The sequence below is a fragment of the Eurosta solidaginis genome, chromosome 5 (assembly GCF_040869045.1).
Source record: "Eurosta solidaginis isolate ZX-2024a chromosome 5, ASM4086904v1, whole genome shotgun sequence".
Taxonomy (NCBI): Eukaryota; Metazoa; Arthropoda; class Insecta; order Diptera; family Tephritidae; genus Eurosta; species Eurosta solidaginis.
Window position 1 is genome coordinate 208,252,708 of NC_090323.1, and position 19,049 is coordinate 208,271,756.

The window sequence follows — 19,049 nt, forward strand, 5'->3', positions numbered from 1 at the left end:
ACAAAAAAAAATTTTTTTAAATTTTTTTGTATTTTTTCCGAAAAGTACATTTAAAAACAAATAAAAAAAAAAAAGATCCCAAACGGTCAATTTTTGAAAAAGTTATAGCATTTTGAAAAAAAAACACCGTTTTTTTTTTAAATTCATAACTTTTTTTGAGTTGGATGAAAAAATTTGAAAAAATTCTGAAAAACGTCTTTCGTAAGCTAGAAAAAGAAGAAAAACTTTCAGCAAATTCTAAAGGGGTCGGTTTCAAAATTGGTCGAAATGGGATGGAATACCCCATATATACATATGTATATAACTTTAAAATTTATCACTTCAATACATTATACTTTGGAATAAATTTTAATAAAAATACGTACATATATATGAAAAATAAAAAGTAACGGAATAACACATAAATGTTACGCAATCTCAAGACGCAGGGCTAAGTTTATGGGTTCACCATAGCCAGAACATTCCCACATTCAATCCCTCAAGCCAAGAGAACTGCTGGGGTTCATCATGGAAGTCGGATGGGATGAGGTGCTGACCAATGGTCGCAGTGCAATCCTCAATAAATTATCTATATATCTAACGGAGAAGGAACGAACCAGTAGTGGTTGACTGTGTCAAAACAGGCCAACCTGCACTAGCGCCGTCCTGTTATGAGTGTTAATGGAGTTCAGAATGGTGGTAGTGATATGCACTTTACGGAAGTCATGCTTTTGGCGGGATAACCGAACAATTTCATTTAATTGAGGGAATCATAACGCTTTAAACGTTTTCGTTACTGACTAAAGGGTCGGTAGATACTGGCTGGGTTTCTGGTCTTTCTCTGTTATTCTGGAAAGGCATAGGCTTTTAACGACAAGTAGAAAATATGTCCTAGGCTACTGTTGCCCTCATGGCCAAGGTGTTTTGGAATCGGTATAGGTCTTCCGTCTGGGGCTATTGATATTGGAGGCTTCGCCTTTTCAATAACTTCTTTAACCTTTGTTGAGGTAACGGTGAGGGTTGACTCGTCATGCTTGTGTTTATGTGCCCGTTGATTTGGACGATATCTAGCATTGTCAACTGAAGTATGCATTGCAAATTGGCTACAGAAAGCACTCGCGCATTTCCTCGAGCCGACAGACGAAATTCTAGTAAAATGAATTATTTAAATACGAAGTAGTATTAATAACACCACAAAGTTATAGTCAATGAACCATTCTAAAACTGACCAGTATGATGAACGCCACAATATTCTAGTCAATTAACTACTCATGCACTAACTAGTATGAATAACACCACAAAAGTATAGTCAATGAACTAGAATGTTTGCTGACTACTTTGGCTTTTGACTGCAGGGTTATACACGTGTAAGCACTACAAGCAAAATTGTTGCACAAAAATAAAAATAATATGAAAGGTATTCGAATTTCATTTCAAGATTAAATAAAAATAATTTCTTCGAACAAATTATATTTAATCTTTGGCTCAAAAAAAGCGGCTGTAACAAGGCTAATCAAAAAACAATACCAATATATTTATATCCTTCAGTGAAAATAAGAAAAGTTTGAAATAAAGTTTTGTACTATCCACGAAGTAGGCGAATAAATCTTCAAACAAACTTCAGCCTACAACAAAAAGCGCAAAAATTCGTAAGTTAGCCCAAATATTGATGCTTTTTAAAGCCTTTTGCAAAATTTTGCCATATAATTCTAAGCAAGTTATCGGCATGTTGCATACTTAAAACCTAATTCTTGAGGTACAAGCGGTATTTGATATTTGCAGAAAATTGGTGTTCGATATCGTTCTTTTTTATCGGTGTGTTATAGATTTTTCATAAAATATTTAATCGAAAAATTATCGGTCTTTTAAATTCTATATATCATCGAAAATTTATCGGATATTTATCGAAAATTTATCGACTTGTTGTCGCATGGCTAAAGATTTGTTATGGTAATTTATTGATTTGTTATCGATTTGTTATTAAAGAATATGTTGTCGAAAAATAGCGGCTTATTAAAATAAAATTATAGAAAAGTTATTCGATTTTCAAAAAAAATTGTTTTTTTTTTTGTTTAAAGTTGGCGGATATACCTGTTTTTCGAAATGCCTATTTTTAGGCCCTTTTTAAAACTTTGATGGAAAAAAAAAATGTTAAAATATGTGCTCCGTCAAATTAACAGTAGTTATTTGTGAAATATTCAGTTATCTAAATTCATAAAGTCTACCTGCGTCCAGCCGCAACTTCACTTTTTACATCAAATAAAGTTAAACAGCCTTGGGCATAAATACGCGCCTGAGCAGGTATATAAAATTCAGTACGGCCGTAAGGTCGTTTTTGCTATTGGAACTTGTTAACAACATACATTTTTTTAGTTACGAATTGTATACCTAAAATTCGTTTTAATAATTTGAGTAGGTATATAAAGCTACCCATCATACAATGCACATTACCGTTCGTCTTTTGGAGATTAAGGAACTAAGTATTCTGTTTACTTAAATAAAGTGAATAGTATTTTTGAATATAGTTCACAAATTTATATTTAGTCAGATACACTCGAAGCCAATTCTAATATGTATCTAGAAAACTCGAAACTATTTTCGGTGTTTAAATCTACAAAGTCAAGACGGGACTTCGTTGAGGCTATTATGAGAGAATTAGCGAGTGAAACAAGCATTCAAGAAAAGGAAGGCCTGGAAGAAAAAATTGGTTTACAATACATTATGATAGAAAGAAAATGGAAGGACGTCTATCGAAAAAATTCGAAATTTCTAAGTAAGCATGAAAAGTGGCTAGCTGATAAAACTTTTTTGGACGAAGAAACGCCTAGCACGTCAACCAATCCAACTAGAGGGAGACCAACAAAACCCATAGAAGAGTGTTCTACTTACACAAGGAAAAGGAAGCTGTCTGATACCACAAAAGCTATGGCCACGACTCATCTTTCAGAAGCACTGGCTATTAAATATAAAAAAGACGAAGAAAACACTGGCTATTAAATATAAAAAAGTCTCATATAACAGAAGCAGTTGCGGTAGCAAGTCCAGTGCGACTGACGAGGATCAAAAACAGCTTTCCCACACCACCAAATGCGCTACCTAGGAAATACACTCCAGAAGAAGCTTTGTCGCTGTTTATGGATATCGGTTTAACGAAGAAAAAATATATTATATTGCGTAAGTCATTATTGCAACGTAATGCCGATATTTTACCTGGATACAAAAAAAATACTCAAGCCAAGAAAGAAGCAGTTCATCTAAGTCCCAAAATAACCGAATATCAGCTGAAATTGAGCTACAAAACCTAATGGATCATACGTCTACACGACTCCTTCAAAGTTTTACTGAAGAAAAGTTGAAATCACTGCCAAAGGAGCTAGCATTGATAACTAAGTGGGGCTGTGATGGATCATCAGGACAAAGCGCATATAAACAAAGAATAAATGTAGACGATGAAACAATTACAGATAGTAATATGTATATGGCTTCTATTGTTCCATTACGACTAAAAGATGAAGCTTCAGAATATTGGAAAAATCCACGTCCGTCATCAACTATATTGTGCCGCCCGATATTATTTAAATACGAGAAGGAGTCTTGAAAATCTTGATGATTCAATAACTGACGAACTAAATTATGAGTATGGAATATCTCCTTTGCATGCTAGGACAAGATGTATGGAATTTGTTTTGAAGCTGGCTTATACACTATCACAACACACAACAAGGAGAAGTTTTCGACGACAATACAACATGTAAGGAGAAACAAAACAGGGGAAAAAAATAATTCAGGATGCATTCTATAAAGAGATTTTCCTTAGAGTTGACTGTCCAAAGTATGGATACTGAAATACAAATGATGGTAACTCCTCAAGAAAATGTTTTGAAAACGATGAAATGACTGCTCGCATAACAGGAGTTGATAGAGATATTGTGAAAAGATTGGGAGGAATTTTAAATATTTTAAACTGCCATGGAACAGCTAATAGACCCACATTTGGAGAATATGCATCTAAAACTACAGAGTTGCTGCATCAAAAGTAACCTGAGAAGAAACTTACACCAACGGTACATAAAATTTTAGCACATGGAAAAGATTTAATAGAGTACCAGTGCTTGCCATTAGGAGAATTGTCTGAAGAAGCTCAAGAATTTAAGAACAAGGACTACAAAAGATATAGATGTATGAAAACCTGCAAAGTATCACGAGTTAGACAAAACGAAGACCTTTTCAACATGTTAGCTATCTCTTCTGATCCAGTCATATCATCTATGAGGTATGTAAGAACACAAAAAGATCTTACAGATGCGTATAGCTCAGAAATGGTTCCAGTGATGATGACTATGTTAAGATAAAATAAGTTTCTCAGTTCTTATCACAATAATGAAAAAGAGATTTACTAATCAATTTTGTTACTTTACTGAAAAATAAGATATCTATGTACAAGTTAATTTTTGATTTCAAAAAAAAAAAAGAATTAATTTAGTAATTTATAAATATATACTTTTCGTCATTGCATTTCTCTAAAGTTTATCAAATTTATTTTAAAGCTTAGGCATTTCGCCTTTAAACGAGTATTAAATGTTTATAGAAATCAATACGTCTACCGAGTTTGGTACAAATTGGTAAAGCGGTTACTAAGATCAAACTCTTTAGCATAAATGGGCAGTGCCACTCCCTTTTTCCAAAATTCGTTAGCTGTTTAATTTTTAGCTCAAATAAAATTACATTGAACCACTTTCAATAACTTTTGGTTATTAATAAAATACATATTTGGCTTGTAAATTAAAAAAAAAACATGTAAAATTTTACGATGAATTTTGAAGCACCTTGTTATTGTGGCACCAAAAACGGACATTTGAGTTTTATAAGAGTATTGCCATAATACGTCTATCGATTTTGGTAGTTATTGATTACGTGACTACTTAGATACAACTTTTTATCATAAGTGGGCAGCGACACGCTATCTTATCAAAATCATTAGTTTATCTTATTTAATGCTTAAATAAGTCATTATAAGACAAATCTCATTTTATTTTTTTTTTATTTTTTACTAAAAACATTTTGTTTTTGCATTTTTCTAAAAATTTTCGATTTTGACGCATTTTTTTGAAGCACCCTGTATCTGTGACATTCTGAGCGTTCACACAATAATTAGCTTTCATTTGCATTTTAAATTTTTAAAATATCTTTATTGGTTCAAAAGTTATGATTTTTGCAAAGAAAAAACTCAAAAGGCGCCACTGTGCGTCGATACGAAACCGATAAGGAACCATTAAAAATCCGTTGATTCGGCCATAACTAGCTGGTAATACGGGGATAATTTCGTTTTCAATAAACCGATGATAAACCGATAATAAAACAATACCTTTTCGGTATTGGTTGTTGTCCATAAGAAGCCCACGAAGCTCTTCTCAAATAGGTCGAAATTATTTTTTTTTGGGTAAAGCTCAGACAGCTCATCATTAAATCTTCTTCGGGAGTTATATTTTGTTAAAGTAAAAACACTTGTTTCCTGGACGTAAGTTTACGAATCAAAATTCACAAGTAAGTTCTTGGTACTCAGGCCTCTTCTTCGAGAACCGGATTCGAAGCCTTTGCTAAGAAGTAAAAACACGTGGCACAGCGAGAAGCTGCCGGATAGAAATAAAGTCCGATAAGGAAGGTTTCAAGACAGGGACGGATTCCAGCAGTAATGATAATTGCGACTTTTAACTGGCAAACAGAGTAGGCTTTAGCAACGGAGGAACTTTTCTCCATTGCTAGATAATAGGGGGGAAAGACGAACTCGCTACTCTAATCGCTGTTGAAGGAAAACGTTTTTCATCACACGCGGAACGAAGTTCACAAATCCTCGCAAATTTTCGATTTTAAGAGATTTTCAAATAACATTCTCCACTCCTGCATTTTCTGCATTCAACTGTAATCGTAACCTTTCATATTAGTATTGTACTACTTTACTGTTAGCACTGCACTGTAATTTGTTTTCATTGCAACAAATTAAATTTATTCTACTCGTTTCGCTTTCAATTCAATTTCAATTTACAACACTTAACACTCCGTCACACACCAATGGTCACACACTTAAGGGGACATGGACGCTGTGTTTTGTTATAAACACTTTGCGCATTTTCTTCACCACATTCTTTTAAGCGTTACACGCATACGTATAAACATGTACGCATTTTCACTTACCGCATCCTCATTCTCCTCCAGTTTACTGTAACTGGCACAATCTTCGCACACGCGTTGCTGACACTCAAAGCATGTCTTGTGATAGTCATCGGGTTTGAAAGATTTCAGACAGACGCGACACGCTCCCGCACGTCGTCCAGGTTCATTTTTCGATGAGTTTGCGCTACCAGCACTGCCACCTCCTGTTGTATTATTATTATTGTTATTTGTCTGATTGGACGTATAGGCGTCCTGTGACTGATACGTACTGCCATAGCTACCATCTTCGGTGGGCGCTAACGAAGGACGTGGTGACATTTTATTCACTGCAAATACAAAAATGAAAGAATAGTGATTGCAAATTAATATTAATAAAACGGTATTATTTTTGTGCGTTTGCATCAGAATAATTAAATTTTGTTCATTATTATTACACAAGTTTACAAATTGAGGTCAACTTTTGGATCTGAGCAGATAAGAACGATTCTTAAGTAAATTTGATATGCTGAATTCGAATCTGCATTCAGTTTTTTAAGATTGATTCTAGTTTCCGAGTTCTCGCATGATAGCACCATTGTGCTGTTATAGCAGATTTTAAATAGTGGCACTGCTTGAGTTATCAGCAAACTATAAAGAAAAATGCGGACAAATAAAGAAGTCAGCTAGAAAGGATAAGAGAAAATGGGTTGACGCATTAGCAAGTCGAGCCGAGATGGCAGCTAGACTAAATAACATGAAGGAACTATATGGCATAAGCAGATAACTCACTGGGAAGCATTATAACTGACCAAAACCAATTAAAGATACAAATGGAAATATTATCACTAACAGTGAACAGCAAATGAAGGTATGGGTGGAGCACTTTAAGAATGTTTTGAATAATCCTTTAGGTGCTTATAGCGAGGACGCGGGCAACAGTGATATTATCTTAAACTCCAGCAACCAACCCCACTTTAGTGAACTGAACAGTTCGCCACCCACCAAAAATGAAATTATAACTGCGATCAAGTCCCTAAAGAAAGGTAAAGCACCAGGAATTGATAACACATATGCTGAATACCTCAAAGCAGATCCAGATACTGCAGCCGAAGCTCTGCTTCAAATTTTTCGTCAGATATGGGAAGAATAATCCTACCTTAATCAATGGAACGAAGGCATTCTTGTGAAAGTGCCAAAAAAAGCAGATGCTTCAGATTGTAACAATTACAGAGGTGTCACTTTACTCCCTATTCCCAGCAAAGTATTCTCTACGATTTTACTAACGAGAGTTCAAGAGGCCGTGGAAACAACGTTACGGGAAAACCAGTTTGGCTCTAGACAAAACAGATCCTGCGTTGACCTAATAAATACTGATCGAATTATTGTTGAACAATGCTGCGAATATAGAACATCTGCCTATTTACTACTAATTGACTTCAAAAAAGCCTTTGACAGCCTTGACAGGCAATTCAAATGGGATGTATTACGAAGCCGAGGTATGCCCACTAAAATATTCAATATTATAAAGGCCATGTATGACGAGTTTAAAAGCCGTGTCAGTCATGACGGATGTCTTTCGGAACCCTTCGATGTCAAATGCGGTGTACGGCAGGGTTGCATACTCTCTCCGCTTTTGTTCATCGTGGCATTGGATGAAATTATGAGGCGTGCGACAACCGGAAAGCATGGAATACAGTGGACACCTTTCGGTCAGTTAGAAGACTTAGAGTATGCAGACGATGTATGTATGCTAAGTCACAGAGGCACAGACCTACAATATAATTTAGAAGCCGTGGACAGATACGCCAAAAGGGCCGGGCTAAGTATCACTAGCGACAAAACAAAAATCATAAAATGCGGTTATAATGTTTCAGGAAGACCAACAATGTTCACTGTCGATGGAAACGAAATTGAATGTGTAGAATCCGCAGTTTACCTCGGCAGTATTATCTCAAAGAGAAGCGATGCGTACGAATACGTTACATCCCGCATAAATAAAGTAAGAGCGGCTTTCGGCCAACTGACAGAAGTATGGAAGTTCAGTCATATATCATTGAAAACTAAGCTGCGACTATTTAATTCAAATGTTAAATCAGTGCTCTTTTATGCTTGTGAGACGTGGAAAAGTTCAAGCTTAATTGAGAAGCGCCTGCAAGTTTTTATTAATAAATGCCTACGCCGAATCTTCAAAATTCGATGGCCCGAAACAATAACAAACGACGAATTGTGGCGAAGGACAAGCCAAACAAAAGCAGTCACAGAAATTGCAAAACGCAAGTGGTCGTGAATTGGACACTCGATTAGGAGGCCTCCAGACCATATAGCAAGGCAAGCACTGCGGTGGAATCCGCAGGGAAGCAGAAGACCCGGGGCGTCAGCGAAAACCTGGCGTAGAACGGTCGATAAAGAATTGGAAGATGCAGGTTACACGTGGAATGATGTCACGAGGACAGCACCAAATAGAATAAAATTCAAATCGGTTGTCGAGGCCCTATGCTCCATTAGGAGTTAAGGAAGGAAAGAAGGAGAGACTGCTTGATAAGTCATTTCAACTGTAACTGTAAAATAATAGAAGTGATTAAAGCAAACAAAAAACAAATAAGGAAGGCTAAGTTCGTGTGTAACGGAACATTACATACTCAGTTGAGAGCTGTGGAGACAAAGTAAGGGAAAATCACCATGTTGTAAAAAGAACCTAGGGTAACCCTGGAATATGTTTGTATGACATGTGTATCAGATGGAAGGTATTAAAGAGTATTTTAAGGGGAAGTGGGCCATAGTTCTATAGATGGACGCCATTTAGGGATATCGCCATAAAGGTGGGCCAGGCCTGACTCTAGAATTTGTTTGTACGATATGGGTATCAAATGAAAGGCGTTAATGAGTATTTTTAAAGGGAGTTAGTTCTATAGGTGGACGCCTTTTCGAGATATCGCCATAAACGTGGACCAGGGTGATCCAGAACATCATCTGTCGGGTACCGCTAGTTTATTTATATTTGTAATACCACGAACAGTATTCCTTCCAAGATTCCAAAGGCTTTTGATTTCGCCCTGCAAAACTTTTTCATTTCCTTCTACTTAATATGGTAGGTGTCACACCCATTTTAGCAAGTTTTTTTTCTAAAGTTATATTTTGCGTCAATAGACCAATGCAATTACCATGTTTCATCCCTTTTTTCGTATTTGGTATATAATTATGGCATTTTTGTAATTTTTCGTAATTTTCGATATCGAAAAAATGGGCGTGGTCATAGTCGGATTTCGGCCATTTTTTACACCAATACAAAGTGAGTTCAGATAAGTACGTGAACTGAGTTTAGTAAAGATATATCGATTTTTGCTCAAGTTATCGTGCTAACGGCCGAGCGGAAGGACAGACGGTCGACTATGTATAAAAACTGGGCGTGGCTTCAAACCGATTTCGCCCTTTTTCACAGAAAACAGTTATCGTCCTAGAATCTAAGCCTCTGCCAAATTTCACAAGGATTGGTAAATTTTTGTTCGACTTATGGCATTAAAAGTATCCTAGACAAATTAAATGAAAAAGGGCGGAGCCACGCCCAATTTGAAATTTTCTTTTATTTTTGTATTTTGTTACTACATATCATTACTGGAATTGAATGTTGACATAATTTACTTATATACTGTAAAGATATTAACTTTTCTTTTAAAATTTGAATTAAAAAAATTTTTTTTTTAAAAAGTGGGCGTGATCGTTCTCCGATTTTGCTAATTTTTATTAAGCAGACATATAGTAATAAGAGTAACGTTCCTGCCAAATTTCTCATGATATCTTCAACGACTACCAAATTACAGCGTGCAAAACTTCTAAATTACCTTCTTTTAAAAGTGGGCGGTGCCACGCCCATTGTCCAAAATTTTGCTAGTTTTCTATTCTGCGTCATAAGTTCAACTCACCTACCAAGTTTCTTCGCTTAATCCGTACTTGGTAATGAATTATCGCACTTTTTCAATTTTTCGAAATTTTCGATACCGAAAAAGTGGCCGTGGTTATTGTCCGATATCGTTCATTTTTAATAGCGATCTGAGATGAGTGCCCAGGAACCTACATACCAAATTGCATCAAGATACCTCAAAATTTACTCAAGTTATCGTGTTAACGGACAGACGGACGGACGGACGGACGGACATGGCTCAATCGAATTTTTTTTCGATACTGATGATTTTGATATATGGAAGTCTATATCTGTCTCGATTCCTTTATACCTGTACAACCAACCGTTATCCAATCAAACTTAATATACTCTGTGAGCTCTGCTCAACTGAGTATAAAACAAGTAAGGAAGGTTAAGTTCGGGTGTAACCGAACATTACATACTCAGTTGAGAGCTATGGTGACAGCATAAGGGAAAATAACCATGTAGGAAGATGAACCGAGGGAAACCCTGGAATGTGTTTGTATGACATGTCTATCAAATGAAAGGCACTAAAGAGTATTTTATGAGGGAGTGGGCCATAGTTCTATAGGTGGACGCCATTTAGGGATATAGCCATAAAGGTGGATCAGAGGTGACCCTAGAATGCGTTTGTACGATATGGGTATCAAATTAAAGGTATTAATGAGGGTTTTAAAAGGGAGTGGTGGTTGTTGTATAGGTGGTCGCCTTTTCGAGATATCGCCATAAAGGTGGACCAGAGGTGACTCTAGAATGCGTTTGTACGATATGGATATCAAATGAAAGGTGTTAATGAGTATTTTAAAAGGGAGTAATCCTTAGTTCCATAGGTGGACGCCGTTTCGAAATATCGCCATAAAGGTGGACCAGGGGTGACTCTAGAATGTGTTTGTACTATATGTGTATCAAATGAAAGGTGTTAATGAGTATTTTAAAAGGGAGTGGGCCTTAGTTCTATAGGTGGACGCCTTTTCGAGGTATCGCAATAAAGGTGGACCAGGGATGACTCTAGACTTTGTTTGCACGATATGGGTATCAAATGAAAGGTGTTAATGCGTATTTTTAAAAGGGAGTGGGCCTTAGTTCTATAGGTGGACGCCTTTTCGAGATATCGCCATAAAGGTGGACCAGGGGTGACTCTAGAATGAGTTTGTACGATATGGGTATCAAATTAAAGGTATTAATGAGAGTTTTAAAAGAGAGTGGTGGTAGTTGTATATGTGAAGGCGTTTTCCAGATATCGACCCAAATGTGGACCAGGGTGACCCAGAACATCATCTGCTGGATACCGCTAATTTATTTATATATGTAATACCTGCCAAGATTTTAAGTGTTTTTTATTTCGCCCTGCAGAAATTTTTCATTTTCTTCTACTTAATATGGTAAGTGTCACACCCATTTTACAAAATTTGTTTCTAAAGTTATATTTTGCGTCAATAAACAAATCCAAATACCATGTTTCATCCCTTTTTTCGTATTTGGTATAGAATTATGGCATTTTTTTCATTTTTCGTAATTTTCGATATCGAAAAAGTGGGCGTGGTCATATTCGGATTTCGTTCATTTTTCATACCAAGATAAAGTGAGTTCAAGTAAGTACGTGAACTAAGTTCATTAAAGATATGTCGATTTTTGCTCAAGTTATCGTGTTAACGGCCATGCGGAAGGACAGACGGACGACTGTGTATAAAAACTGGGCGTGGCATCAACCGATTTCACCCATTTTCACAGAAAACAGTTAACGTCATAAAATCTATGCCCCTACCAAATTTCAAAAGGATTGGTTAATTTTTGTTCGACTTATGGCGTTAAAAGTATCCTAGACAAATTAAATGAAAAAGGGCGGAGGCACGCCCATTTTGAAATTTTCTTTTATTTTTGTATTTTGTTGCACCATATAATTACTAGAGTTGAATGTTGACATAATTTACTTATATACTGTAAAGATATTAAATTTTTTGTTAAAATTTTACTTAAAAAAATTTTTTTTTTAAAGTGGGCGTGGTCCTTCTCCGATTTTGCTAATTTTTATCAAGCGTACATATAGTAATAGGAGTAACGTTCCTGCCAAACTTCATCATGATATCTTTAACGGCTACCAAATTACAGCTTGCAAAAGTTTTAAATTACCTTCTTTTAAAAGTGGGCGGTGCCACGCCCATTGTCCAAAATTTTACTAATTTTCTATTCTGCGTCATAAGTTCAACTCATCTACCAAGTTTCGTCGCTGTATCGGTCTTTGGTAATGAATTATCGCACTTTTTCGGTTTTTCGAAATTTTCGATATTGAAAAAGTGGGCGTGGTTATAGTCCGATATCGTTCATTTTAAATAGCGATCTGAGATGAGTGCTCAGCAACCTACATACCAAATTTCATCAAAATTTACTCAAGTTATCGTGTTAACGGACGGACGGACGGACGGACATGGCTCAATCAAATTTTTTTTCGATCCTGATTATTTTGATATATGAAAGTCTATATCTATCTCGATTCCTTTATATATGTACAACCTCTGTGAGCTCTGCTCAACTGAGTATAAAGAGATAGTGTTGCAAAGTTGATTCAAAGTGTTTCTGTTACGTTTGTGGTTGTTATGTGATTAACAAAAGTGTCAAAATAATAACAAATGCGCTCAAAGGTACGTATCTGCACTACTTTGATTTCAGAGTAGCAGACACTCATATTTCATATTTCAACAGGTAATTAGCATCTTAACTGGGATGCAATCTGGATTCACCAAATTTTGTTGTTTTTTATACTTGTGGGATAGCCGCGCAACTGAACATCATTATGTCAGAAAAGAATGGCAAAGTCGCACTCAATATGAGCCTGGACAGCAAAACGTCTCCGCTGAACCACTTGTAAATCATCAAGGCATTTTCCTGCCACCTCTTTTCAATAAACTAGGCCTCATAAAGAACTTCGTCAAAGCATTAAACCGCGAAGGACCGGCTTTTCAATTCTTAGTCAAGTTGTTTCCTCAATTGTCATATGCAAAAATCAAAGAAGGAATATTTGTCGGACCTGATATTAGAAAATTAATGGCTGATAAAAAATTTACAAAATGATTGGAGCTAGAATGTCTCTAAAGATGCATTTTCTGCATTTCCATCTCGATTTTTTCCCGAAAACTTGGTTGATACGAGCGATGAACAAGGAGAGCGCCTACGCTAAGATCTAGCCAACATTAAAAGATGATACCAAGGATTTTGGGATGAAGGCATGATGAGCGACTACTGTTGGACTCTAATACGTGAAACAGATACTAAACAATACAAAAGGCAAAGTTCCACCAATCTTCATTTCTGATTTGTTACTTTTAAGTTAATAAAATGAATATTATTTTACAAAAATCTTTAAAAATGAATTTATTGACTGTATTAAAAACTAGAACCCATCTTAAAAAACGGAATGAAGAATCGGATTCAGCGTCATAAATTGTCTTAAAAGCCACTTTTAGTTGCCTAGATCCAAAACAGTATATACTTGTGTTATTATTACTAGGCCTGGAAGCACTGCGACTTTTGTGCATATCTATTGTGCATGACCTTTCAGCCTAATTTTGTATTTGGAGGCTTTTGATATATCTAAGTATCTCTTGAGACTTTTTACTCCATATCACATATGGATTAAGAGTCACACCACCTAGATCGAGAGTGCCGGCCTAGCCAAAGCGATGCATTCGTAGAGAATGTGAAGCGGCGTTTCATCCTCCAGCTAACAGAAAAGACAAATTTGAGTATCGCATAGATTTAACTTACTTAGGTGATATCGTATACCACAGTGTCCCGTATAATACACAGTGAGAGTTCTTAGGTCCTTCCTGTTTAGATTAATGAGTTTGGCTGATGCTTTCGTTGGCGGAAGTATAAACAGTTTGGCCTGTCTTTGCCCTCGGCAGTCAATCCTGTGATGTCTGAATTGTTTTGTTTCCCAGTTACTTATAGTTTCCCTGGTGTGTGCTTTTGTAAGTCCACAAAAATGCTCTAGACCATAGAATACTGCTATAGCACCTTGCTTTGCTAGGTAATCTGCATGTTCATGTCCCTGAGATCCGGCAACCCATCCTAACAAAACCTTGTGTTTGCATTCCAGGTCATTAAGGATTTCAGTGCAGTCATCCACTAGCTTAGATGTAACTGTGTAGGATTGCAAAGCACGTAGGGCCGCTTGTAGATGCTCTTCGAGAATGAGCCTCTCCGCAGATATCCTCTACCACAGACTTCAACTGAATGGATTTCTGCTTGAAATATGGTGGGGTAGCATTCCATTGGTATCGACTTCTTGAATTTCGAACCAGACCTCTGAGTCAGGGTAATTATAGGGATTCCCTGTTTGATAGTGGGCCCTTTCCAAAATGAATACTTCAAAGTACCGTGAGATTCTGAGCTTAGTGGACATTACGTCACGCAGTTGTAATGTAGGATTTCCTATGAATAAATTGTGTTCATAATTTGATATGAACTGAAGGCTATTCGGCCCAGCTTCAATATTTTTATTGACGCTAATTCACTGTCTATTAGAAATATACCCGTATGGTGCTTGAATTAGTAGAGTACTTGACAAAGTAATAAAATTGGTTTTTAATCCTGACGATGACTTCAGACTGAAGTCGAAATATTGAAAAATAAAACCAAAATAAAATACACATTCAAGCGTTTTATTTAAGAAAACCTGGCCTTGAGCTCAACCAAAAATTTTAGTTTCCTTTCATTTGATACCCATATCGTACAAACACATTCTAGAGTCACCACTGGTCCACCTTTATGGCGATATCTCGAAAAGGCGTCCACCTATAGAACTAAGGATCACATTCTTTTAAAATACTCTTTAATACCTACCATTTAATACCCATGTCATACAAACACATTCCAGGGATACCGTAGGTTCATTTTCCTACATGGTGATTTTGTCTCCAAAGCTCTCAGCTTAGTATGTAGTGTTTGTTTACACCCGAGCTTAGCCTTCCTTACTAGTTTTTAACTTGCTCACACTGCAAAAAGCAACTAATACCATAACCTCATTTTTGAAGCTATTCTTAAAGAGTACAGTTCGAATACAACAAAAACAAATATACCTTTTAAAAGGCTATTCTAATAAGAGATACTAACGACACATTTGGTGACAAACTTTTCACTTAAATTTTTTTTATTTTTGGCCTATGGAACCGACCACTGTGCGCTGCGATGATTTCTAAGAAGGAAAATACGCGCTACAAAGCGCGACAAATGAGCACGTAAAACTAGCAGATTAGATAGAATAACACGACAAAACGTCGTTATGCATATCGGTGCATCTCCGATTTGAAGCCCTGGCTATTGAACTCATGGCGAAGTTTCTTTTTTCTACCTCGTACAGCCCTTAACCTGGCATGTATGTTTCAAGGACTATCCTCGCTGGTTTAAACGCGAGGAGAATGACATGCGCGAGCAATGTAGACGCGGCATTATAGAGGGTGTAATCCCATGTCGTCTCTGAGTGTCAGGATTCAAAATCTGACCCTAGACAACAGCAGAATATTTGTATAATGCAAAACCAGCGAGAAATGCAAGTAGACCAACAGCAGCGTCGACAATTTCCTCACCTGCATCGCATAACATTTTATCGAATTGCAATGAATTAAGCGCACATTATATTTCTGTATAGCTCTATAATTTTATCTATATAGTAAGGCGTCTTGTTTTGTAAATTTCTATACATCATTTGATCCACCTGCTAACTTACAGATCAGTAAATACCGCCTCCGCCATCTTCTTATTTCTATTAGCGCGGCTCTAAGCTTTTGAGCTTTTGAGGAGCCTTGGAGAGCTACTATACACTATACTCCATTCCGAGCTCCTATACCGTTCTGTATAGAAAATACAACTTAGTTTTAGTCCTTTTAATATCTTAGGAGGAATAAGCTGCAGGCAATACTAGCTAATCCGCCATCTATTTTAATGATAGGATGTAGACACGTCCTTTCCTTGCTCTTTCGCCTAGCTATGTTGGCATGGATGCATGCGAACAAGAGCTATCTTTGTCACATTTAAGGGATCTTTTATACAATCAACGACATTCTTAAATCTGCCAATTTTTGCTCTAGTTTACAACTAGCAAAAAACCAGCATCTGCTGCTATTCACCGAAAGTAAATTTGCGCAATATTAGTAGCTCTCACTTCGGCTCAGCTACTGATCTGATAATGGTACTCTCTTTTTTGCTGTATCGCTACTTTTCGTGACAACTACGTCGCTGCTCAATTTCCGTCGTTTGCTTCCTGAATTGGATGCGCTGCAAAAGACTTGAAGTGTGCTGTTACATTACATCCGCTTTCAACGTATATGTCTGCACTTTTCCGACCCTGTGAAACAACTAGACACAGGTGCCCCCAAATTTGGGATTTCGACATGCAAAGCTCAAAGCTGAACACAAACAAGCCACATGTTAAGAATATCTTAAGAACTGCAACCTCTCGGCAGGCTTTGGTATGTTGTGACTAACCGAAAATTCGCTGTAAAATCAGACGAAAAACAAGGACAAAAAATTTTTTTGGGACGAGATATATATATTCGAAGATATAATGCTTTCTCACTTGACAGATCTTTACTGCGAACCAGCACACACTCGCATACCCACCAGCGGGGCGAGACGAGGTTAGAGTGGCCACCGGTGCGAGCACCAGTGCACTTAGGCGCAATAGGTCGCATTGTGATACCAAGTGGATCTCTCCCCTACTCAAACCAACAGGTCGATTCAGCAAATGTCAGGTATTTCTTGGGTTCAAACTTAACCAGATCACAAAGATCTCCAAAGAAGGGAGATCCCAGATATTCCTTCCTCTTGCGCCAAAGCGCAGGACAGTCGCACAGAAAATGCTTGACTGTTTCTATCTCCTCTTCGTATTTTCAGCTCCTGCAGTAGTCTTTATAAGGAGCACCCAGCCGTTGTGCATGCTTCCCGATTGCTATGTGGCCGGTTATAAGTCCAACCACCAGAGATATGTGCTCCTTCTTAGAAGAAGGAGACTTCTTGTACGTCTCGCATCCCATTCAGGCCACACGAGCTTAGTGTGGTAGCAGGATACGAGATTGCTCCATCTCACACCCGCTTCCCTAAGGAAAATTCCTTTCAAAGTGAGATTACAGGTAGCGAGCGGCATGCTCAATCCCTGCAAGGACGATGAAAACGGATGCGCTCGCTCTTGCAAGTTCGTCAGCCATCTCATTGCCCGGTATTTCTGAGTGTCCAGGCACCCATACCAGACTAAGGGAAGTTTGCTCAGCGATCTCGTTAAGAGATTTGCGGAACTTTTCCACTTTCTTGGACTTACGTGGACCGATCCAAGCTTTTAGTGCAGCCTGGCTGTCAGAGTAAATAGTTGAGGTGCAAAGACCCCGCTGCCCACCTTTTTATCCAGTTTGGAGCCGTCAGTATAAATCTGCAGACTATAGCTCAGGTCCGGCGGCTCCTTCGACCAATAATCCCTATCCGGGATCAAAACATCGTACTTTATATCAAAAAATACTTTGGGAGCGTAATAGTCCGACAAAGACGAATCCAGATTCTTAAGGATAGCCAACCACATTGTATCTCCAGCCGGATAACTCCCGCAGCCGTAGTGCAGAAAAGGCCGCACATTGCTGGTCTTACTTACACATGAAAATATCATTTGTAAAAATATGAGCGGTATTGTTTTCAATTAAACCGTTTAACTTAAAAATTCTTTATTAATTATTTTATTTGAATATCTCAATACTTGCGGCACCTAGCGTGATTTTTTTACTAAAGCGGATTCTCTACTGTATGTCATATGTGTTTTCCAAATATGAGCCTAATCGGAGCACAAATACGATTTTTTGGAATATCTCGATCCTTGCACCACCTAGCGGCGTTTAAAAGGGATCGAGATAGATATAGTATCGAAAAAAAATTTGATTGAGCCATGTCCGTCCGTCTGTCCGTTAACACGATAACTTGAGTAAATATTGAGATATCTTCACCAAATTTAGTACACGAGCTTATCTGGACCCAGAATAGATTGGTGTTGAAAATGAGCGAAAACCGATGATAACCACGCCCACCTTTTATGTATATAACATTTTGGAAAACACAAAAACCTGATTATTTAGTAAATAATACACCTAGAATGTTGAAATTTGCCGCGTGGACTGATATTGAGACTCTTGATAAAAATTTGAAAAAATTTGATGAAATGGGCGTGACACCGCCCACTTGTGATAAAATCAATTTTACAAATATTATTAATCATAAATCAAAAATCGTTAAACCTATCGTAACAAAATTCGGAAGAGAGGTTGCCTTTACTATAAGGAATGATTTGAAGAAAAATTAACGAAATCGGTTAAAGACCACGCCCACTCTTATATAAAAGATTTTTAAAAGGGCCGTGGACGAATAAAATAAGCTATATCTTTGCAAAAAAGAGACTTATATCAATGGTATTTCATTTCCCAAGTAAATTTATAACAATAAATAGGAAAAACTTCAAGTCTGAAAAAATGGGCGTGGGAGCGCCCCTTTTATGACTAAGCAATTTTCTATGTTTTGGGAGCCATAACTCGAAGAAAAATTAGTTCAGAATATAATCAAGTATATGTATTATAATTCGCAGCCTTGCAACACTATTAAGCACACAGAACAGACAACAACAGCACTTCAAGTGTACAGCTGGGTATGTAGTGTTCGGTTTCACCCGAACTTAGACTTCCTTACTTGTTCCAAGGTCGCTTTCTATTCATGTGAGTATTATGTGTTCCAAATATGAGCCAAATTGGACCACAAATACGATTTTTTGAAATATTTCGATCCATGTGCCACCTGTCGGAATTTCTTATTATTGCATTGTCATCGGGTTCTGAACTATATTCCAAGTTTCAAACTTTTAGCTTATCGGGAAGTTACTTAAATTTTAATTACAAAATTCTGTTCGCTACACAAAGTCAATCTAAATAACCGTATACAAATAGAGAGAACACCTATTCGTTCTAGTGCTCCCTAT

The 19,049-nt window shown here is 37.1% G+C and overlaps 1 protein-coding gene across 2 annotated transcripts in view; it reads right to left on the reverse strand.

The window, feature by feature from the left end:
* Positions 1 to 19,049, reverse strand: part of Fife (regulating synaptic membrane exocytosis protein fife) — a 297,378-nt gene that overhangs the window by 180,593 nt on the left and 97,736 nt on the right. For both annotated transcript variants that reach the window (XM_067787840.1, XM_067787838.1), the window contains exon 3: positions 6,172 to 6,476. In XM_067787840.1, coding sequence (XP_067643941.1) covers positions 6,172 to 6,476 — 305 coding nt within the window. The remainder of the gene's footprint in view (positions 1 to 6,171; positions 6,477 to 19,049) is intronic.